We start from the raw sequence: 26,323 nt of genomic DNA on the forward strand, positions 1-26,323 counted from the left end.
TGAGCTAAAAATATGGCATTAATGGAACATCAAGTAACATCCCACCAAGTAATGGTGAAAAAAGGGGGATGGCAAATGTTAAAAATGACCTAACTCAAAAACTACATTTTTGATTTTGCAAAAATTAAACTTAACCTGTATCTATTTTACGATACTAAACAACTGTGCAAAATTCAAAAAAACATTTATTGATCTGGAACCTGTCCTGGGACAGGCAAAGGGACGGATGAATGGACAAACAATTTTTTAGTGGGCATCACATTATAACTCAACATTTTGTGTAAAAGTAGTGACCAAGAAAAAAATAAGTATTGCACGATGAAAATATTAATTTTGTTCTTCAGCTTCCCTACTTAGACATTTATTTTTTAAGTACTAAGAAAAACACAGAATAACAACACTCAAAAATGTTCGGAAGCCATTCACCTAAAACTTTTAATGAGTCTATTCTTCAAACTTTATAATGAACAGAGGCAGTAAGTACTCTGTCTACAGCTGGAGGACAGTATGTTATTTTGGGTCTGACAGTGTCTGTATATGTTGCACTGCCCAGTACATAATATGACGTCATAATTTTGTTAATGATTAAGCTGTAGACAAATAGAATCGTTACAAGGAAACACCTTGATTCAAGACTTGGTAGAAAAATTAGCATTTTTTATGGCTGCAACTGTCTTGCTTGCAAAGTGATATGAACCTTTTTTATAACAAATTAATCAAAATTATGATCTACATATTAAGATCAGAACCACATTAAATAGTCTTGCAAGGAAATAGGTTTAGATATTGTTAATTTATAGTAACATTTAACTCTTAAATTACTCTCTCGAATTATCAGCAAACTTTATGTCTAATTGAAAACAACAAAATATAAAAATATCAATGTACATATCAAATGCTTCTTTACATATAAGGAACATTATTCTAGAAAAGTTTGGTTTAATCAAGTGAACTGTTAACTTATCAGAACCAATTTTCAAACTTCATCAGTAGTTTATGCCAATAAAACTACATACATAAAATAATCAGACAAATATGTTTACATCACGGAGCCGATCGGTGAACAGACTAATGGATGGAATTAAAACATTATACCATAATTTCTCCATAGCATGGAGTGAATCATATTAATAAAATTAATTTGTAACCATTCCTTCTGCTCCACTATGAAATATTTTATAGTCAAGTCAATAATGCAAAAATTTTACTCTAACCTCAACTAGTTAAAACAGAAGAAATAAATGTGACTTAACTCATGATAAAGAAAAAAGGAACATATATGGTGAAATGCAACAAATGCACAATTGTATATCATTCATACAAATAGTGAATACTTAAAGAAATCACCAAAAGGGTTTCAATAAGTGTAAACACACCTTTAAGTAAGCTCTGAAAGGCCCAGACAACAAATGTAATAAAATCCATGGTAACAAAAATGAACTGAAAGTCTTTATAAGGTTTATCTCTTAGTACAGGCAAGGGACTATTGACATTAATTATCTTCCTTCATGCAAATCTACATATTATACCTAATTCCTATAAAATTACATGAAAATCCACTGAGTAGTATATGAGATTGTTGCTCATATGAGGTTTTACCATGTACAACCCATAAGTTAAATTAAATCCCTTTGAAGACAAATAATTATCTTTCTTAATACACATCTACATCAAAATCTTCCTATAAAATTTGGAAAATGCATTAAGCCTTTTAAGAGTTGGTTGGTCAAAATATGTAACCATAAATAAATAAATAATGAATTATTTCCTACTGCAGCATTAACTGACTTCCTTTAAGCACAAGTAGACATCTACATATGATGCATAGCCTTTCTATAAAATTTCGATATTATCACTTGAATAATATGTGGTAACCACAAGGTTTTAACAAGTAAACCCTCTTAGTAGACAATAATTATCTTCTTTCATGTACATCTTAATTAGATCGTCTTTAGATTATCTCCTCTCCTAGTTATATATAATTCTTGCACATTATTGTATGATGTCTCAGCTTCTTTTAAAATCTTATCAAAATTAAGTGAGCAGTTTAGGAGGAGTGGCACTTACAAAATTTATTTTTCAGATGAAGGGAAAATATAAAAAAGAGGGGGGATTGCAAGAGTAACCTCTCTAAAAAAAAATTCAATAGAAAAAAAAAATGGAAAATTCCGATCCTTTGATTTTAGTGTACTGTAAAAAGTACTTTAATTTGTGAACACTGTTATTACAAAATGGACATCTCGAGAGGGCCCTAAGCACTGTCTGGTAAGATACTAGGTAAACAAACCAGAACATTTGTTAATTTACCAATACACTAGTGGTTTGTTACTGTTTCTGCTATAATACCAAATTCATTTTTAGCTCACCTGGCAAAAGGCCATGTGAGCTATTGCCAACACTTGGCCACTGTCATGGTTGTCCATTAACAATTTTTCAAAACTCTTCTCCTCCAATACTAATTGATCAATCAGAACCAATTTTGGTATGAATGTTCTTTGGGGTATCCTGCATAGAACTGATATGGGGTTTTTGATATGTGGAAAAACATGGCCAAAGTTACTAAAAATATAACAAAGGGTTCAGTCAGACGTTTTTCTCATATATTTCCAAATTCTGCCACTGATGATATGAACCTTAATATAAGTCCTATAAAAGTCAACGAGGATCAAAGTTGTAAGACGACTCCTTGTAAGAGTAATTGCCCTTGAAAGGTGAAAAATGACAGTTTCTTTTACAGTTTTCAGCCAATACCTTGAAAACTATGATAGAAAAAAAGAATATTTCAATTGCTGAAATGATCCTTATGGCAAATCCTAGCAAAGTCTTCTTGAGCCAAAATTCTTGGACAAATCCTTGTTTAATTTATAGCCTTTGAAAGGCAAAAATCTAACCAGGTAAGCGATTCAGGCTCCTGGGAGCCTCTTGTTTTTTTTTTTTTATATTCCTTATGACTTCAAGGAATTTTAAGCAAATGACATCTTAAACATGTAGGCTACGTACTTATCAGTTTAAGTAAACTTCCTTCAATTTATACACTCCAAATTTAAAGCTACATTTAGACTTAGCCTTTGAGCTTGTTGCTTATTGTTAGCACTGAAAAAAGGAGGCACAGATTCCAGACATTTGCAATTACAAAATCTGAAATTTTGTGTCTGACTTAATAAATATGAAATATTTCAAATGAACAAATTAAAAAAAAAAAACTGACAAAGATGAAGAGAAGTAGCTGGAAAGGGAACCGAAAAAGACCTATAGCTAAAACATTCTTAAAAGGTTGAAATAGACAATTAGATATAAAATGGACACAAAATTGTAATTCAATATTCTAGTACTGTAAGGAAGGAATTTGTGTCAAACACAGTGTGTCATTATCATTATCAGTGACTAAAGGGAAAGACAACTTAAAACTTTAATTCTATTTCATCCATTAAACTTACATATCTGACCTTTAATGATAGAGATTGTATAATGATGTTAAAACTATGGTCTCATAATATTAAGACAATTATTTAAGTTAAACTAATTATTTCTGACTTTAAACAACAATTGTACAAATCAAGGCTATCAATTTATTGTTAGTGATAAATCTTGATATTTTGTTGTTTTAGGTTTGTTTGTAGTTTATGCCTGATTGTCGTGTAATCAATGGAATTTATTCTTGTTATATTCTTGTGTTCTTAAAATAGCAGTGGTGGCCGTTGCCTGTGATTGGCTTTGGTTGTTCATAATGCTACTTTTAGTAAGGGGGAGTCCCCACTTCCACTAAAAAATCTAAAAATAGATCTTAATGAATCATAAATGTAACACTAGTATGTCAATTGTTTGTTAAACAATCCCTTGAAAACTAATTTTTGAAATATTTATGTAAAGACATTTGGATTGATATATAACATGCTACGTTCTACAAAAGTTTGTTGTTTTTTGCAGTTGGTAACCTAGTCAAATGCAATTGTCGATGTTTCCAACATTATTTTTGTAATGTAAACCTGACGACTTTTCATTAGATATACAACAACCCTACTTTCGTTGATATTTAAAATTTTGCACTTAATAACACCAACTGGGTTCTTTTTCTGTATCAAAAAATTGATATTTAAGATGTAATGACCTTTGATTTGATATGTGACAACCTAACTATATGAAAAAAACTTTCGTTTTGCACTCATTGATCTTATCTTACTCATTTTTTTGTCTAAGAACTTAAATTTTTTGCACTTAATGACTCTTTTCTTCGAACACGTATTATTTATCGAGGTGGAAACTCTGATTTTTTTAAATGTACTCATTTAGACCTTCAAAATGATATATCACATGACCCTCTTCGACAAGGTTGAAAAAAATGATACACTATCAAATCTATAAATAGGTATTGATGAAATGTATAAAACCACTGGAAAATATGAACATTTTTTAAGTTGTTGTAGTATCGTTGGTTTTTTATATTGGTCCTTGGTATTTTGTCAAACAGTTGTACTTGAGTAGATCTTCCATTCTGTGTACTGATCATATGTGTGTCGATTTCAAAATACATACCCTCGCTGTGAAAAAATAAAATTTTTATAGATCCGTACCGAGACAAGATATCTCAAATCTGAAAACTGTATGATAACCTACAGAACATATGCAACAAAACTACAAAACAATTTGGGCAATTGCAGAGCTCATTTTGATCAAACTAATTATTTAAATATGGTGCAATAACAAACTCCAGAAGCAGAAGTCGTAGAAACATAAAACTACCACCATACATCTAAGGATTACTTCACCTTGATAAAACTAACAAGGTCAAGGTCATACAATTATGTCAAAGTCACATACCGGATTCTGCAAAACATTGAAATTCTCACAACTTTTGAACAGATGGTCTGACAGGTGTAAACTCAAAACGAATGGCTTATCTAGAAGGTCATTTCATATGCTGCATGTATGCACTTATCTCTTATCGTTTTCTTAATATCAAAGCCTGTAGTTAGCAGTGAGAAAGCTTTCTAGCACTCTATGACCTTTGACGCAAATGAAAGGTAACATGGACCAAAGATCATTGATGAAAGTCCAATGTTTCTACACTTTCAAGTTCTCGAAATATAAATTTAAAAAACTTAAGTATAATATTTCAGGGACATAACTCCTATATGGTCTGATAATAAAATACATATTTATGTTTATTAATTAGGTATTCATCTGGTGTACATGAAACAGTTTATAGATTGATTCTATCTATTATGGTTTTCAAGATATGACCAATTAAAAGAAATTGTTTTAAGGGGACATAACCCCTTAAAGACGATAATGAAATCCTTAGCAGGGTCATTTTCTAATAGAACATGATGACATCTACATGTTCACCAAGTATGATAATGATATCCTGAAAAATGAGTTAGAGGGACCACACTGACCATGTTGATAAGACCCTAATAAGCGGGAGATAACTTCTACAATAGATGATGAAATTCTTCATGGGGTTATCCTGTAAATGTCCTAAATGAGATGTGTCGATGGTCCAAATTTCGTAATGACATCTTCAAAGATGATGAAATAGGGCAGTGTCAAAGTAAATGTTGGAAGGGAAAAAAACTAGCACTCTGTGACCTTTGACCATGGATGCAAATGAAAGGTCACATGGACCAAAGATCATTGATGAGGGTCCCATGTCTCTACAACATGCGGTTCTCGGAATATACATTTTTTTTAACTTTAGCCCTTAATTAAGTAACTAAAATACACCCAAGTAGCTTAAATATTTAAATAAAAAACTAGATAAAGGGATGTCCCCACACTCCATTTTAACACAGCTACCACATAATTTTTGGATGTCAAAATTCATTTATGAGAAGACTTGTGTCTGAGAGACACATTTGATGCCCCCGCATGTATTTTCTGACATATATAAAAGTCAATTTATACTTACAAGCTTTAATTCTTTAGAATGGTGACAATTTTATGATCAGATAAAGAAGTTGAAAATGTCCTGATTTGATAGCATTGGTCTACAGGAACAAACACTAAATCTAATGTTGATCCACTGTTGTATGTAGGATCTTCTGCTAATTGTTTATAATCTTCATGATTATTCAAAATTATTTACTACCTATCTTAAATACTGTAGAATAGATATCCGGTATAGACATATACTCTATAATCATTCTGAAAAGTATACTCTGAACAGGATGGACGGATGTACAGGGGTAAACCAATATGCCCCCCCCCCCACAACTGAATGCTGCAGGGGCATATAAAAAACATAGCCTTTTTATGCAGAATTTCTGCCCAAATGGATGGATAAAATGAGGGATATTTTTTTAAAAACATTAGTTGTCAATACCCAGCAACTTAAGCCATTTAGTTCTTCATAAAATACATATTTACAGTCAGCCTGCTTTCAAATTCACCGTTCTCCTTTCCTTATTGTTCATTTGGGTTTTTTTTTCATGTAAATTTCTTTTCTTAATAATATACACCAATCATACATGATTCTGTATTTTTTCCTTGGCTTAATGTTGGAGTTTATATAAAGAATATAGAAGTTGGTTTGTAAAGATAAAGAGGTATTTGGTTATGATGTATGAAGAAAGGGAAAATTTGAGACTTGTTTCTTATAACTTTGAGCAAGAATACAAAAAAAACAAACTGAGGCACTATGTGAAAGGAAATTTCAGAAAGCATTGATGAATGGTGGAATTTGCAGCAGAAAGACTTGTATTTCTGAAGAAAATCTAATGGCTATACTTACACTGAGTGTTAGTGTTCCCCATCAAAGAAGTTTTTGATTATTTCTCTTTTGTCATTTGTGCAATTAAAATCTTGACAAGAAAGCATGTTTTGGTGACTAGAAAAACAGAAACATAGAAATGTTTAAATATAGGAACATTCTTTGTTTACATATTAATCTGCAGTACTAGTATTAGTAACAAACCAACTTACTGATGTCACAAGGTAATCAGAAGCTATTGGTAAAAATCTAAAAGGTCTGACAAACACCAATGATTCCACCAGGTAGAAAAGTTTTGGCTGTCTACACTTACCTTAAAATTTTGCATAGCCATGTGCATTTTAAACAAGAGGCTCCCAGGAACCAACATCGCTCACCTGCTTTAATAATTCTAACAAGGAGTTGTCTGACAATTTTAACTCAAAGAGGACTTTGGTAGGACTTATCATAAGGATCATTTCATCAACTGAAAGTTTCTTTTTATTTATTATAGTTTTCAAGATATTCGCTGAAAATTGCTTTCACCTTTCAAGGGCAATGCTGACTTTTGTAGGTCTTATAATGCGAATCATTTCAACAATTGCTATAATTCGGCAAAACCTAACAGTTTTTGAGATAAATGCGAAAAAATTCTGTCTGACCCCAATGTTCTACTTTCAGTAATGGTGACCATGTTTTTGATGGATCAAAAATCACCACATCAATTCTATGCAGAATACCTTTTAGACCTTTATACCAAATTTGGTTCTCTGTAGATCAAGTAGTTTCAGAGGAGATTTTTTTTGAAGAAATAACATTAAAAATAAGGAAAAAACCCTATCAAAAACAAATTGTTTTCTTGAATTTAAAATTCAAAATTGCATTAACTCAGCACACTAATTATTTGTATTATATATTGCTTTCTTTAATGATTTTTTTTTTATAATAGATGAGAAAGTACATTTTCTGGTGTATATATAACAATGCAGACTATACATACAGCATAATTAACTCATTCCAAATGGGTAAATCTATTTCAGTAATGTGTCTAGACAGTAACATATCATTATCAAGTATGTTTTTTTTCTGGAAACAAGAAAATTGTTCCAATAAAATTAATTTCATTTTTTTTCATATGCACAAACAACATTTCATAAAGTATTCATGCATCTTCTACACCCAATAAACAAAATGTGTGTGTGTGTGTGGAAAAAAGTGGGGTATAACATATAAGCACTTTTAATTTTGCTCTGAAACCTTTGAAAAAGTTATTCTTTGTACCAGTTTTCAGTTTTGCCTGTTTTCATCACTTAAAGTCTATACAACTACAAAGTATTCAACAAGTACTGAAATACCATATTTTGAGAGTTTTTTTTCCATAACTTTTGTTCAAAAAGAATAAAGAAGAAAAAAGTTTAGATTTCCCCAATAAACCATGCCTTGCTACAAGTACATATTGTATATTGTTTATAATTTGAAAAAAAAAAACAGTCTGTAATCCCATCAAAAATAGACTTAGTGCTATAGTATGAAAAAAGTTTTTTTTTTCATACAAAAAAAATCCAGATGATACCAAAATGTAGTCATTGGAACCAGCAAAGGATAAAAAACATGATTTGGCAAAAAATAAAACAATAAATATCCATATCATGCTCACTGACAAATCATAAAGCCACCAAGAAGCCATTCCATTCAAATAAGTTGGTTTAAAATTTCAATATGGAGTAAAATATAAAATAATAATGGACTAAAATTGTCATATAAATCCAACTAGTCAAGGTTATATATGCTATCCAGTCAGATTTATTGCTAGGAGCACTCCTTTGCTTGACAAAATACATTAGACAGGCAAATAAGAAGCCACTCTCTTTGAATGTTACTAGAGAGGATTGTATTTCACACCATTAAGAAACTTGTTATGAGCAGGGAATTGTTCTTTGTCTGAATATATCTATCTTTCTAACTGATTCCTTAAACCAAAGTTATATAATTCATGATAGTTGTTCTAATTAGAATGTCTAATTCCATGTACTATTCATGTCTTTTAAATTGTATTTCAAATATCCAAAAGACACTTTTGCAAGTTGAATTGGACGACTTGCAAATTTTGTAAAAAGGACAGTTTATCAACATGGGTTTAATTTTCCTGGAACAGACAGTGCTTCAAAAATGTTTAGTAGGCAGCAATTTCCAATTACTAAATCTGAATTTTTCCCACATACTTTACCAAATTTTGCATTGAAATGCAAGTAGCAGAAGCCACACACTTCTGCAGTTATGGATGTAAGCAAATGTCAGAAAACATTGATGAATCATGGCATTTCCAGCAAAAAGTCTAAGAAGACTAGTATTTCTGAGGAAAATCTAATGGCTACTTCTGAAGAGTGTTTGTGTTGCCAGTCAGTCAAAAAATAATCAAAAGCTATCCGTAAAAATCAATTAAGTCTGTGTATGATCAACACTATTGATTCCTTCAGATCAAAAAGTTTTGCAAGATGGCTATTCACATATATCTCAAAGATTTCGAATGTTACATACCTTGTGCATCCTACAAAAGCACATTTTGCATTAAAGATCATTTATTTTTGGTTTCGTGGGTATGCTTTTTCATTAAAGCTGAACTTAATACAAAGGTGGTCTTTCCCTTTAAGGGTAAGACTGTTAGACTTTATGTAAATGTTCAGATAACCTATGGTTCTACTCAAACACTTTCTTTTATTGTTTCCTCTATAGTTTGAGTAGAATATTTATGTGAATGCCATAGAAACACACAATTTCCTCATTATGTATGTGTGCATCCTATTCTTTGTTGTTATGTATTTTGGGAAGTTCACAAATACAAATTCATCCAAACTGTTTCCCCAATGTCAGGTCCCCTCTTTAGTATGTCCATCCCATTCTCATCCCGTTTCTCATTGGTCATTGTGTAAGGGATATATCGTTACCTCAGAATAGGTTCCATTTAGTCCATTTCCTTTAATTGTACCATGTACATGTTCAATCACTGGGTGCCACCATCTCCTTCCAGTTAGCCCCCATTTATCACTTTTGCGCACGTGCAGCATCTGTTACCATAACGGGGGAGGGGGGGGGGGGCACTTAACCAATAAATTATCCAAAGGGTCCCCAAGGAGTACAAAAACCCCAACACTGTCTGCTTCTGGGACACAGACAAAGATTAAGACTAAGGACATGAAGAGACAGATTGTGGCCTGTTACCAGGGCTAGATACTTTAATAACCCTATATAATAGACCAGAGCATTCCAGCAGTCTTTCACAATCCACAACCAAGACAGATAATTTCCTTGTGTTTGTACCTCATATTTTAACAATGTAGTGTTGTTTACAACCTGCTGACCTGATCCAATTCCCATGACAATAATAATCAAGTTTTGCTAATGTTCCTTATAAAACAAGTAAGTCATTTCATGATAGTTGGAATCAATGCCTTACCATTTAGCTACCTTTGAGTATATTGCCACACTACTAGTGCAGTTATTGTATACAGGCAACAACAATGACAATGTATATGACAATGCCAGTCCATTTGACAACACCAAAGACAATGCCATAATAACAGACAACACAAATGACAATGCCATACCCACAGAAAACACCAATAACAATACCATACCAATAGACAACAAAAATGGCATTACTATACAAATGGGCAACTACAATGACAATGCTATACCAATAGACAACACCAATGACAATACCATACCAATAAACAACACCAATGACAATGCTATACCAACAGACAACAGCATAAACAATGCTTTACCAATAGACAACACCAATGACAATACCATACCAACAGACAACAGCATAAACAATGCTATACCAACAGACAACAGCATACACAATGCAATACCAATAAACAACACCAATGACAATGCTATACCAACAGACAACAGCATACACAATGCAATACCAATAAACAACACCAATGACAATACCATACCAACAGACAACAGCATAAACAATGCTTTACCAATAGACAACACCAATGACAATAACATACCAACAGACAACAGCATAAACAATGCTATACCAACAGACAACAGCATAAACAATCGATACCAATAAACAACACCAATGACAATGCTACACAAATGGACAACACCAATGACAATGCCAGACCAATAGACAACACAAATGACAATGCTATACAAATGGACAACATCAATGACAATGCACAATGACAACAGTATTCCACATATTATCATAATTCTTAAATATGGCAATTTTTTTATTCCACAAGAGAAACGATGTAACTTCTTGGTGATATCTAGTCACAAAGGTTAGTACTCTGTACAATATTCTATGCTCAAGAGGATTTAGTTTTTTACTTTTCTTATTTCAGATTAAAAAAACCATACTAAACAATCAACAGCATAAAAACAGTGAAAATCAGCAGCAGGTCCTTATAACAACACTTTGCTACAAATATTGGATAAACACTTGCAAAAAGAAAACATTAAAACTTCTGTATCAATTGTTCACTAATGGTGTGAACTAACAATATTATATTTCTCTGAGGGTTGGGTCAGACACTATCTAAACTGAATTCATATTATAATGCCTTAAAACAAACACATAATTCTTTTATTGAGTAAGATAACAGATTTCACTGTCATAACAAGAGGCTCCAAGGCTTTTGAATGGACAAAATTTAAGTAGCATTCTTTTCAAGTTGTATAGATACATGACAATCCCTTTCCCTTTGCATATTATATCTACAGCTACTGTGAAAATTCATACTTTGATTAAAAACATGCTGGCTACCATTTTGAATCCACATAATCATAGAATATATACAATTAGCTATACCACATCCACTACTTTTATAAATGTTTATAAAATGTTGTTGGATACTTAGGGATGACATAAGCTCACATGGACCTGTTTATCCAGGTAAGCTGACAACATAGTTCTATCTAGAAAAGTGCTGAGAGTATATATCAATTTATTTTTTCAAGTAACCTAGACCAAACTACTGATCATAAAAATTGTAATTTCCTCAACTGACAATCATTCTATAATGTCTGTGTTCAGTGTCTGTGTAACCCATCCATTAATGTCTACTGCAAGGGACTAATGAAACAATCAAGTATAAATCCAACCTTTTTTATTTCAATTTTCCCAATTCAAATGAAATTACCATTTTCTCAGATCAGTTTTCCTATTCAAAATGTGATGAAGTCAAAACAGTTCAGAAGTCTTTCAAAATCACTCATTTCTTTTTAAATTTCAACTGATAATAATAAAAATAAATACATCACGTTTACACAAAAACAAGTAGAGATCTTAACTTCAGTACAAATGAATTTTTGGAAAAATATTTCAAGTTCATTCATTCCTCATCTACAAATTAAAAGTACACTTTCTTTTAATATCTCTTGCTCTGTGAAAGGTATATAGTTATAATGGTATCTGTCGATTTTCCAAAGTTTTCTCTTAATAACTAGTCAAAGCTACTTAATTATTGATATTTTGAAATTTGTATGCCATATTTTGGAATTGTATTTCAGACTGAAGCAACATCAACTTTCCGTTTGGCAACTCTGTTCATAGTTTAACTATATACTTACTGGTACAGTGAATCAGGGTATCCTTTAATGATCTTTGATCACATTTTCCCAAGTTTTAAATTCGAGACCATGGGTGTACCAAATTTTAAACTGTAAATCATTCTACATGTGTATTCAATTTCACTGAATTTTTTGGTAAAAAACACATGAAAGTAGTTGTTGAATTCATTAGAAATCTTTCTGATGACATTTTGTATCTAAAATAAGCTCTTTAAAATTTTGTTATGTTCTTGATGTATAGTAGTTATAAATGAGTAAGTCACATGTGATAGTAGTTATACTTGAGTTAGTCACATGTGATAGGATTAATTAAGATTACCATTTATTCATCTGGAGTAGTTGATCTTAAGAGACCAACCAGACCTACATAACACATCAAAATTTTTGTCTTAATCTTTAAATGAATCCAATATTCTCATACATACATTCCTTATATTTCTTATTGCAAACCAAGAAAAAAAAAACTAAAATGTAATAATGCATCAATTCATACAATCACATCTTATGTGTAAAGTTGCTAATATTTATACTGATTAAAGATTATATAATCAAATCAATGTCATGTTAAACCTAATGTAAAAGTCACTTGGTTCTCATCATTAAAATATGGTATCAGACAGTATACAAAACACATTATGATGCTATAATTATATCAGAGTTGGATTTTACAGATGTTGAAAAATGGCCAAAGCACGTGGTCTCCTGAGACGGCATAGAGATACTGAACCTGCTAGAAAACAATTTATCATTCTCTTTAGAGTAATGTAATCCACAGACAGCCTTAAGGACATCAAATGTAAAAATTATAGAATAATGAATAAAAATGAGTGAATAAACAAAACAGCCAGAAATAATGAATGTGCAGAAAATGCACTGAGTTATACCTCCAGGTAGGTAGGAGTAGTGATACCTCCAAGTAGGTGGAAGTAGTTATACCTTTAAGTTGGTAGGAGTAGTTATACCTCTAAATAGGTAGGAGTAGTTTTACCTCCAAGTAGGTGGAAGTAGTTTTACCTTTAAGTAGGTAGGAGTAGTTATACCTCCAAGTAGGTAGGAGTAGTTATACCTCCAAGTAGGTAGTACAAAATGTAGTTATACCTCTAAGTAGGTAGGAGTAATTATACCTCCAATAATGTAGGAGTAGTTATACTACAATAACTGATTATCCTATTCATAGATTTTCTCGCCATTGTTATTTTCAATTAAATTTCAAATTTTGTGTCAGTGACATCAAATTAAGTTAACCTCACAAGAGAAAAATGTTGTGACATTTTAATGGAAGATTGTTCAAGAATGTAAACAAAATTAACTAACATGCGAATATTAAAATTAAAATTTATTACACAGTGACACTGCTTTCCCCTGATTCCGTAGAAGTACTATCCATTCAGTTTGGAATGTCATTTTTGTTCTATTCCCCACCACTGTCCCAAGTCGGTAGTGGGGTATGTAGTTTCACTTCATTTATTTTGAGACCTTTTACAGCTTGCATTATGGTATGGGTTTTGCACATAATTGAAGATCATGTGGTGACCTGTAGATATTGAATTGTTTATTGCTTGGCTTTTAATAGATGACTTTCTCATAGGCAATCACACCACATCCACAATTTTTATATTTAGTTATTGTCATGGTTTACTAATTTTTGCTACCTTTGTTATGAATAAAAAAAGCACTTAAAAAGGTACCCACAAAAGATGATTCCATTCTTTGATATTTATTACTTGCAAAATATGCTCATTTAAAAAATACACAACTTGTAAAAAGTATGTCTAACAATTGTCCTATCTTTAAATTCAGGGATTTTAGGCAATGTACATGTAATTAATGTTTAAATAAAGCTGTTTTTATTAAGATTACTGAGACATTGTTTTGAAAGTTTGACTAAGTAAGTAAAGGTATCATGCTTTTTTACCATGTTTGACAAAAAATTACTGAAAAACAGTATCTACTGATGAATGCTGTAAGTTCAACAGAGTAGCTAAGGCACTGTAAAATGTCAGAAATGCCTATATAGTGATTTGATAACCTCGGTAAAAAATTTGGGCCATGCCAAATTTCATTTCAATTGGTCAAGCAGTTTCAGAGGAGAAGATGTTTGAAAAAAGCTAATGATGACAGATGACAACAGACGCAAAGTGGTGACAACAGCTCGCATGGCCTTTAGGTGTACATAAAGAACATTTTCTGAAAATTTTAGATTTTAATCGATGATTAAATATACCACTGCAAAAGACAAGGTCTACTTTAAATCCAACCTCCTCACATGGTGACACTAAGATAATTTAAATTAATGTGTAAAATAGTTATGATAATTTTGAAAGCAAAATGCACTTTTAAGCAAATTGTAATTGCTGAAGTTGCTCAATAGTCAAAAGATTATTAGTAAATAATAGTGCAAATGTAATACAACCCTTTTGCATCACATGCTCAAATTGGCCATTCTCCTTTCGACTTAAATGTCAACCACTTTGTGCTTGAATGTCCTCCTAATGCATTCAAATATCTCTCATTGACTTTCAGATTAAGGTTTAAAATTAGTTCCTCAGTTAATTACAATATATGTTATGTAATGCACATAAATAAGAGAACAAAGTGTAACAACTTCTGAAATAACATCAGCTTGCCATTCTTAACAGCTTCTGATCAGTGTTATGTCACTGCTAAAGAAACTGACTGTAAACTGACAGACATTATAGAAGAGATATCATGTTTTAATATTTCAATTAAAATAAAAATCACATTTAGGAATGCTCTTATCTGCAGAAAATAAGGAAGTAATTTTTTTATATATATCAGTCCAAAATTTCAGAGGAAATTTTACCCAGAAATTTTGAACTGCTAGTTCAACATCTGCACAGCAATGTTAAAATTATTATTATTATACACGAGCATATTTAGGAAATGAGTAGGCTAAGAAAAAGTAGAACAGAGAAACTCTTTAGAGGAAAAGTTAAAATGCTCTGTATGGTACAACTTGATATGAAGAAAGAAGTAAAATACTGAACATTTTGGGCAAATTTGGGTAATATATTCAAGCTTGATACATCTCAAAGATGATGCTTAAATATTTGGTACAGGTTTCTGAGGTCACAACAAATTTGAAACAGGACCAAAATTGAAAATTCAAATACACGGTTAGATCAATAATATCAAAGACTCCCAATAATTCAGCTTTTATTTAAGGAATGTTTCTAATAGGTTATACAATATAACTTGGTTTGCTGCAGTTTACACTTATAAATGGAGAAGAATGCTTCAATTTACAGAAAGTATCATAAGTGAGTCATAAACTGACCAACAAATTTGACATGTCATCATTTTCTAAGATTTGGACCATGGGATCAATACATGATTACTTTTGGTGTCAGTGACAATCTCTTCCGTCTGTACTATTTCTGTTATTGATAAGCAAAACCCAAATCAAACTTTTCAGTGAGCATAAAATACATGGTAACAATAAATAACTACTAAATAATAGTACTTACTTTCACTGGAGACTGTTCAGACTTCCCAAAATCATATAATATCTTTAGGAACTGTTCATATTTAACTGTATCACCTTTAAGTGCCTCTTTAGTTCTGTTCAGATAAGCTTGAGCAAAGACAATGTCCTTGTCATCTCTCTGGAAAATACAATAGACATCAAATAAAGATGTCATCATCAATATTCAAATTACCTCAACATATATCTATTTCAAAAGAATGTGTCTTAAGGGCAGGTCAAAATTCATTTTAATGTGCATATGCTTAATTTCAATGTCAATACTTTTTTGGTGACAGACTCATTTATATTCTGGAAAATAGAAAAACTGTTATTAATATAGCCTTTAAATCTTATAAGAAAAATACTGTTAAAACATTTTAAATACAGTCGAACCTAGATGTGTCGAACTTGGAAGAGTCGAAATCTCAGATAACTAAAGCTAATTTCAAAGTCCCAGCAAAACTTCCCTTACCCCAATACAGTTTTGCCTCAGATGACTCAAACTTAGAAGTATGGAAATCTCAGATAACTTGTGGTTTTCAACCAGTCCCCTCAATAGGACTTTAAGATTAATTAGCCCTGATGTCTCAAAGTCAACTAATTAGTCAGAAAACTGATTGCTTTATTACAAACCATGATCAAAGTGTGCTTTTGTAAGGATAAGCTGGCTTTTGAAATTATTTGTTGACACTCTTTCTGGCTTGATTTGTGTATTTAATTAATCCCAAATAGCATGTGGGAATTCATTCTAGAAACAATATCGTAATTTTGCTAAAATTTTTTTAATTACCGATGAATTGTAATGGTATTTGAACATTTTATCAAACATCAAACAGACGAAGTAAGAGTATTTCAATGACTACATTCGTTTCTCAGTATAGTGAATCTGCAATTTTATCGTAGTAATGTAGAGCATATGGCTTGATGATACTCTGCCTGATTGTGAATCATACAAAGCAGCATGTTATGAACTTATGATGTTTTTGATGTAGAAAAAATAAAAAGGAAATTTCCCTAAAACACTCAATGCAATTCAGTATTTAAAACATTATATACAACACACAAAGAAAATGTCTTCCTATATGAAACGCAAGACATCAAGTACAGTTAAGTGAAATACATATACATGTACACAAAAAATAATGTAAATGCAGAAACAATCATCAACCCAACTATTTCTTGGTTATACTTGACCTCGGATGACTTGAACCTCTGATAACTCAAACATTTTTGACTGGTCCCTTCGATTTTGACTTAATGAGGTTCGACCGAATATTAAATTACAATAAAATATAACTATTTCCTTTCAAATACAAAGTACTAAACATTGAAAAAGTTAAAGAAAGATAAAAAATAGTTTATATGATTACATGTCAGTCAAATATTCTGGTAATTTCTATACCAGCAATGGCTACTAGTATAAGCAATCTTGTACTCCTCAGCATACTTGAAAGAATTTAACAAATTCAGGTTGTACCCTTGTGTCAAATTTTATATTTTATATTTTGGGGATAACACTATGCTCATTTTAATGATTTAGGAATGTGTTTCATGGCTTCATGTTTGTTTACACAAGATATCGTCCAACATTCAAGTGGTCTGACAAAATATACATGTAGATCTACTCATTATACTCCTCTTCATCATAATATCAAACCTGTTTCTAGGAATTATTTCTACTTCTCTCCAGCAGAAGTGAAGGATGATTGAGTGGGAAGGGGTGTTCATTAGTTTTTAAGTGTGGTTATAATGTGCTATACTTTGTTATAACATTTGATCTTCTTGTTTCACAATCAAACAATAAATTCTCCATTTCAACAGAACATTTTTTCAGCCTGAGACAAGTTTGTACCAACAGCTACAGTATGTGTCAATAAAGTTTTGTGAAACTTGATTTTTGAACATAATATTGATGCTCGTGATCAACTTATATCAACAGACAGGATATTTGATCATTATGGATTAAGTAGGACCAGGTAAAAAAAAAAGCTTCCCAGAGCAAAGCATAATAAGACCACAGTGGGAGAACCCTGAACAGCTGGGGCAAGAATGGACACAATATTACTTTTTGACACACTTAAGCATAGGGATTTAAAATTCATTATGGACTCTGGTTTGGACACTTTATTGCATAAAATTTGAAATTCAGCAATCCACCCATACACATTTTTTTAAGGATTAATGCACATCCTAATTCCCCTCATAGGGCACAAAATGTAAAAAAAACAACACAAGTTTTAATCTAATTTTCACCATTGTTTATAATAAGTTGTGCTTATGATGAATGGACAGACAGGATGATAGCTACATACCCCCTAAATTAGTATGCATGGTACATAAAACCTATCATTCAATTTTAAATTATCTATGTATTGATTGATTGATTTTTGGTACTGTTTTTCTTTAATGTTCAGTCAATGCAAGTAAGAAGTACAAGTTTTTGTATTTTGAAAAAGGGTGTATAAGCAATTTAAAAATATACTCAAACATTGAATACTCAGTATTTTCCATATGCATGGTCCAATTTCATGTTTGACCTCATGCAGACTAGGAAATCTCCTATACTCTAGGTAGGATTTAAATCTTCTCTAATGGGACATAGTCCAATCAGATTTTAAATCTTGCTTTGAATATTGGAATTTCTTTGTCTTGCTCTCTCAAAAGTGTTAGATTCTGAATTTTTTTGGCCAGTTATTAAGAGAACACTTCCCAAAAAACTACCCTGTGAGGATTGAATTACCATGAAGTAAAAAAAGTTCAGTCACATTACCTCCATCCCAACAAGACAAACAAAGAAAAACTGCAACTTCATCATTCTGCATGTATGAATATTACCTCAAGCCAATCAATGTTTTGTAAAATCTTAAACTATTACAAAGAATAATTATTTTACAAGGTACAATAATCTTCCCACTAAAGCTTTTCAAATTTTCAGATGTAAACTTAATAACCATTTTTAAAACAAAATAGCACACTGTTCCTGGTTGTATAGGTCAATGACAGAAGTCGATAGAATTTACGTTTGACAACTAAAAGTATTTTGTTAAGTTTTTGAAAGAATTTATTCAATCAACAAGGCTATATTGAATGAATATTATAATAAGAGAAAAAAATTCTAAAGTTTTCTACAGCAGCAGCCCTTTAGACAGATACCTCATAAATTGACCTCAGTGCATTTTAAAAAGTTAAACTCCTGACACTCCCCAGTTAATCAATAGTTGTTGGTTAATTGGGTGATCCTAAAATTCTCGATAAATAGGTGCAAGCAGAGATATTTCATGCTGCAAAACAATAAAGTTGAATCTTTAAGTAACTGAAACATAATAAAAGCATCCATAATAAAATTTCAGACAATAAAACGTCATCAAAGATGTACTGCTTCTCTTGGAATTATTTAATTAAATGGTCACATAGCAATAGAAAGAATCATCATCTCTGGGCCAAAAGTAACCTTGAATATCATTAATTCAATATATGGAAATAAAGTAAGGTCTACAACCATACAACAATCATAGAAAAATATCAGTTAATTACTTATAGGAGGCTTATTTCGTCATTTATATTAAACTATTAAGGTTTCAATTATCTTACTAGTTATGGTGCACATAAAAGGTTTGTAGCTGAAATACAAGTACCAAAAACATAAGTGCTAAATTGAATGACTCAGATACCATAGTCTTCAATTGGGTCATTTGCATCATCATCATCATCTTTGTCAAAATACTTAAAGAATCGGCTTTAAATTGTATTCTTTGTTTCAAAGAATCCCCATGAGATCTTCTTTCCATTAATGAATCTGGTAAAGAAAGCTAAAACTTGGACACTCATAAATGAAGACAGAATACAATAACATATTTGGTTAAAAAGGAGAAACATTTAATGCTTCTATGGAGATGTCTCAAACAATTACAATAAAAGTATACCAGTATCAGCTGGAATTCTATTTATTTTTATGCTCTGACTTCTAAAATACTGTAATTTAAAAGGACCAAGAACAGACCAAAACACAATTTGTTCTATGTTGTAAGATGATCTGTACAATATACATGTCGTTATTATTTAGATGTCCTCATTCATCATTGTTCAATTATTCCCATAGAAAAAAAGCAATGAAGTTTCTCTATTATTTAGACTCTAAGAACAGACTATATTCAGAGGAGAGAACAATTTCACCAAGAGATTCAAAAAAATAATTTTAATCAAATTCCTTTAAGGAAAGTCCAATACATAGGGTTGACAAAGTCTGACAGCCACCCACACATTAAAATACCAATTCACAACAGATGATATTAGTGAAAACCTATTATTTCTCCAAAGAAAACAACTCAATTTTCAGTTCAATTTACATGTAATGTGAATTAAGATAAAAGCATGTCACCTAAATTATTCACTAGAGATTCTGAGTATGAATACAGAATTATAGTGTATCAACAAAAAATCTGTTTTAAACTCAATGGCTTGGATTACACAAGTTTAAAGTTTGTTAAGGTTTTGGTAAGAGAAGGTTTCCAGGTTCTGGATAATATATTTTAATTAGGTTTTTATTGAATCCAATTTGTTCAGGGCTTGGATTGGACATGTTTCTGGTTTGTAAAGGGTTTGGATAAAGCATGATTGCTCATTATTTGCATTGGACAGGTTCTGTTTTTTTCATGGTCTGAATTACTTATTGATGTCCAAATTGTTAGGGGTTTTGATCAGACAGGTTGTCCATTTTTTCATGTTTTGGATTAGACAGTTTTTTACTTGTATCTGTAGTGCAATCAGGTTTCCAGCTTTTCTAGGTCAGTTAAAAAAAGGTTTCCAATTTACCTTCAGTTTAATTATTCCATGATTTGTTATGCAGTATTTCAAGCTTGTTCAAGATTAAGTTTTGACTGATTTCAAGTTTTGTAAGAGTTTAATTTTCACTTTGTATATTATTTAAGTAAAACTAACATATGCTAAATATCCAGAAAGTGATACAACAGGAATGTGTAGTGATAGTATCAATTTCAGAAGGTATCAATGATACATGAACATTTATACTAAAGGCAGCTGTACCTAAAAAGCTTTCTTAAAATTATACATTGGATTCAAGTACTCATTATAACCAAATTATCAGTGCATCTACTATAGAATTTTATAATTAACTGTAGATAAGTCATCTGGGGAGTATACAACAGAAAAAAGTTAATTTCAGTTTAAAATTTTCCTATGGCCTGTGTTTGTCAATGCATTACATAATGGTATTTGTTATGTTCAGTTTACTTAGGGTTTGGAAACTTGTCTAAGCTATCAGAGGACATTTATTGATTAACACATATCATGGTATACTTAGTAAATAAAATAAAACCAAAATGTTGTGTGCAAATATTCAAACTTATCAAGTATTCTGGAGTCCTCACTGATGTTTTTTTTAGATTGTAAAGTTACTTAGCCAGAACCATGAACTAATTCGGAGTAAAATAATTTCAAAATATTAAAAATCCCTTCATTTGTAAATGCAATGAATAATGAAACAAATATTTATAGAAAAATGAATACCTAAATCTGATCATGACTGCAAAGGAACGCCACGATTTAATCAAAGACTGAGGTCTTCAAAGTCACTAATCGTCAAATATTCACTGTCACTGATTTTGACATACTTTAAACATCCGAAATGGTACAAATGCTCTAAAATCGGGTGACTTCCGCTAAAATCTTGGTTCCCTTGACAGTGATTGGGATTAAAATTTTGCCAATGGGACTATGGCCCCCTTACCCTTCAATTCAATGGGACATTTTCAATTTCAATGGGCCATTCTAAAAAAAAAGAAAATATGGGACAAAATTTGGAATAGCAGCTAAGGCCAGCTAGACATAGATATTGAAGACCAAATGTACATTGTAGCATAAGCAAACTTTAATTTACACTACAGATCAAATGTGTATTAAGAGTTAACAATTAGCATGTCAATTAATTGTCACATCAAATCACATCTCTTTTCTGCTGTTTGAGTTTTTATACTAATGTATTGTCTAGTCCTTTATCATAATCCACAGATCCCCATCAGTTAAACCTAATGTATTGTCAAGTCCTTTATCATAGTCCACAGATCCCCATCAGTTAAACCTAATGTATTGTCAAGTCCTTTATCATAATCCACAGATCCCCCATCAGTTAGACCTAATGTATTGTCTAGTCCTTTATCATAGTCCACAGATCCCCATCAGTTAGACCTAATGTATTGTCAAGTCCTTTATCATAGTCCACAGATCCCCATCAGTTAGACCTAATGTATTGTCAAGTCCTTTATCATAATCCACAGATCCCCATCAGTTAGACCTAATGTATTGTCTAGTCCTTTATCATAGTCCACAGATCCCCATCAGTTAGACCTAATGTATTGTCTAGTCCTTTATCATAATCCACAGATCCCCATCAGTTAGACCTAATGTATTGTCTAGTCCTTTATCATAGTCCACAGATCCCCATCAGTTAGACCTAATGTATTGTCTAGTCCTTTATCATAGTCCACAGATCCCCATCAGTTAGACCTAATGTATTGTCTAGTCCTTTATCATAATCCACAGATCCCCATCAGTTAGACCTAATGTATTGTCTAGTCCTTTATCATAGTCCACAGATCCCCATCAGTTAGACCTAATGTATTGTCTAGTCCTTTATCATAGTCCACAGATCCCCATCAGTTAGACCTAATGTATTGTCAAGTCCTTTATCATAGTCCACAGATCCCCATCAGTTAGACCTAATGTATTGTCTAGTCCTTTAGTCCATTACGGCGCATGGCGCACAGTAATCCCAATCACTGCCTTGATACTATTGCATACTCTTTTATAAATGTTATGACCCGTATGGCTATATATACATATCAGTGTCCTAATATTGGTAATATATATGACCTTTACATAATCAATTGTAACCAACACCTCTGTTTGAATCGGAAACTGGGTAATATTACATAAATTCAATGATAACAGATCACTTTATCTTTTATTGTAAATTCATGTTCTAATACAAGCAAAAGAACACGCATAGACATGTGTATAATATGTTTTAAAAAGGTACGTTGTAATGTTCTTTGGGTCGCTTATGATATTGACAGGGAACCAGTTTATGAATCATATTTAGCAGCTGACAATATTCACAAATATTGGGGCGTGCTAATGTATATGATCTATATAATCCTGTAACTAGCCTCAGTGCCTGAATCGGAAATCGGTTAATCTTCAAAGCTAAGTGATTATTTCATGTAAACTTCCCGTTCTCATACAAACAAGAAATACACATAGAACACACGTGTATGAAATCAATCCATTCATTTGGAGCTAAGATTTTTGTGACGAAAATTTTCTCTATTACTTATATAGAGAAAAATGGAAACAGGAAGTCAATATTGGAAAGCACCAAAAATTGCTTACAATGTATGCCTCATCTACATAACGCCATAAACCAAGTTTAAAATCAATTCATCCATTTGGAGTCGAGTTATGGAAGGATGGAAAGAGCAAGGTGATACAAATATATCACCCACCCACTCATTCCATGGGGTTATCATATTGTTCAGACATTTTGTGGGGAGAAATTACAGAATTTATTTCAAAAGTGAATGCTCAAAATTTATTACACAAATAACATTTGTTAATTCCCTGCTATCCTAAAATAATTCTGAGAAACAAAACTAACGTAAACCAAAAACTGAAGCATGTAGAATAATAACAGACTATTTCAAATTATTTGTAATTTTTTTTTTTATTAAGAAGTAAAATTCAAAAAAGAAGTGTTAGAAAATACAGCTAAAAAATTAATGGACAAATAATCCAATGTGTTAACAATCAAGCTACATATAATCCCAACAGAGCTAAATAAAAATTAAGGTCTATAAGAACATGACAATAAATCTTTATTGGCAGAACTAATTGGCAGCCAGTCACTTAAACTGGCAGAAAATGTCTAATAATGGCTTTTTATTTATTCATACATAAATCCCTAGGAAGAAAAGACATGATTATTTCAACTGTTAACCATACTTTAACAAGTCTAAGAGATAAGATAAACTGTATTAATGAGTAACATTCTAGGTGGGTCAGCCCTTTCAATTCATTATCCTGGGAATTAGCAATAGAGATTGTTAACTACAGCATCAACACTGATCACTTTTATAACTAAAGCATTTTAAGTACAGTCTACAATTCCATTTTAGGTACAAATTCAACAAGATGCCCACAACATTGTGCTAAGTGTATACAAACTTGTTCCAAATACAAAATTGAGAGTGTTCCAATAGAATTAATAAAATTCTTCACAGAGTGCAGCTAGATACATCCACAGAGGAAGAACCCTGAACAGATTTACTGTGTGAAGTTTGAAAGAAAGACAGACAGATGGACACTGGTATACCATAATTAGTCCTGTCTAGACAGCATACAAAAATTAGAGATGACATTTCTAAATCACTTGTCATATTAAAACTTGTGTAGTAATTATAAACACATTCTTTGAAAGCTGTAACCAAAATTTTAATGTTGAACATGCTCTTACTAAGTCCATTAGGATAATGAGGTCTAAATCTTAAATCACTATATACAAGTAGAAACTTGGAAAAATATTACATAATAAGTCATGAAACTGCATATAAAAATTCAAATTATTTCCATGAAGGGTTGCAGTGTTGTATGTTTCATGCAATAAAAAATTATGAAACTCTGAAAAAATAAGAAAAATGTAAAGACAAACAGAAAGTTAGTGCACAATTAAAATGATTTCACTTGATACAACCCATGAAGCTGCTTCAATTCAAATAAAACCTATGTCAAGTTGGCATGTTTTATGTGGAAGCCAATAACTTTTTTTATCAAAAGCAAACAGGAAGATTCTGTGTGACTGAGATGAAAAGCTTATAACAATCCATCATGCTGAAGTTGCACACAAAATTCTAGATCATTACCATGAAGGCTTACAAGGATTTATGCTACAAAGATACAGGACAGGAAAATTTAATGTCCACGAACCCTTAGTGCTGTATACTACTATTCTATTTTCTAGGAAAATTTCAAGCACAGAATGGATTGTTTGACATTGATGTAATATTAACTGAAAAATGTGGGTTTCATTTCATTTATTTAAATTTATTCTGAATTTTATGTTTGAACCTTACACAGTCATAAACATAAAATAAAACTAGACAACTACAGTATACCTACCTACTTCACCCCCAGTGACCAGACAACTACAATATACCTACCTACTTTGCCCCAGTGACCAGGCAAGTACAGTATACCTACCTACTTTGCCCCAAAGACCAGACAACTACAGTATACCTACCTACTTCTCCCCAGTAACCAGGCAACTACAGTATACATACATACTTCATCCCAGTAACCAGACAACTACAGTATACCTACCTACTTTGCCCCAAAGACCAGACAACTACAGTATACCTACCTACTTCACCCCAGTAACAGACAACTACAGTATACTTACCTACTTCACCCCAGTAACAGACAACTACAGTATACCTACCTACTTCTCCCTAGTGACCAGACAACTACAGTATACCTACCAACTTCATCCCAGTAACCAGACAACTACAGTATACCTACCTACTTCTCCCCAGTGACCAGACTACAGTATACCTACCTACTTTGCCCCAAAGACCAGACAACTACAGTATACCTACCAACTTCACCCCAGTAACCAGACAACTACAGTATACCTACCTACTTCTCCCTAGTGACCAGACAACCAGTATACCTACCTACTTCTCCCTAGTGACCAGACAACTACAGTATACCTACCAACTTCACCCCAGTAACCAGACAACTACAGTATACCTACCTACTTCTCCCTAGTGACCAGACAACTACAGTATACCTACCTACTTCACCCCAGTAACCAGACAACTACAGTATACCTACCTACAAACTTCACCCCCAGTGACCAGACAACTAAAGTATACCTACTTACTTCACCCCAGTTACTAGACAACTACAGTATACCTACCTACTTCACCCCAGTGACCAGACAACTACAGTATACTTACCTACTTCGCCCCTGTGACCAGACAACTACAGTATACCTACCTACTTTGCCCCAGTCACTAGACAACTACAGTATACCTACCTACTTCTCCCTAGTGACCAGACAACTACAGTATACCTACCTACTTCACCCCAGTAACCAGACAACTACAGTATACCTACCTACTTCGCCCCAGTGACCAGACTACAGTATACCTACCTACTTTGCCCCAAAGACCAGACAACTACAGTATACCTACCAACTTCACCCCAGTAACCAGACAACTACAGTATACCTACCTACTTCTCCCTAGTGACCAGACAACTGCAGTATACCTACCTACTTCTCCCTAGTGACCGGACAACTACAGTATACCTACCAACTTCACCCCAGTAACTAGACAACTACAGTATACCTACCTACTTCTCCCTAGTGACCAGACAACTACAGTATACCTACCTACTTCACCCCAGTAACTAGACAACTACAGTATACCTACCTACTTTGCCCCTGTGACCAGACAACTACAGTATACCTACTTACTTCA

At 32.3% G+C, this 26,323-nt stretch overlaps 1 protein-coding gene across 4 annotated transcripts in view; it reads right to left on the bottom strand.

Moving 5' to 3' along the window:
• The window catches only part of LOC148622309 (GON-4-like protein), a 97,655-nt gene that overhangs the window by 42,190 nt on the left and 29,142 nt on the right, over positions 1-26,323 (bottom strand). For all 4 annotated transcript variants that reach the window (XM_088572117.1, XM_088572121.1, XM_088572120.1 and 1 more), the window contains exon 22: positions 15,772-15,909. In XM_088572117.1, the coding sequence (XP_088428243.1) occupies positions 15,772-15,909 (138 nt within the window). The remainder of the gene's footprint in view (positions 1-15,771; positions 15,910-26,323) is intronic.

Source organism: Perna viridis, chromosome 3 (assembly GCF_037379345.1).
Source record: "Perna viridis isolate PV_CMFRI_1.1 ecotype Kerala chromosome 3, ASM3737934v1, whole genome shotgun sequence".
NCBI classification, from domain to species: Eukaryota; Metazoa; Mollusca; class Bivalvia; order Mytilida; family Mytilidae; genus Perna; species Perna viridis.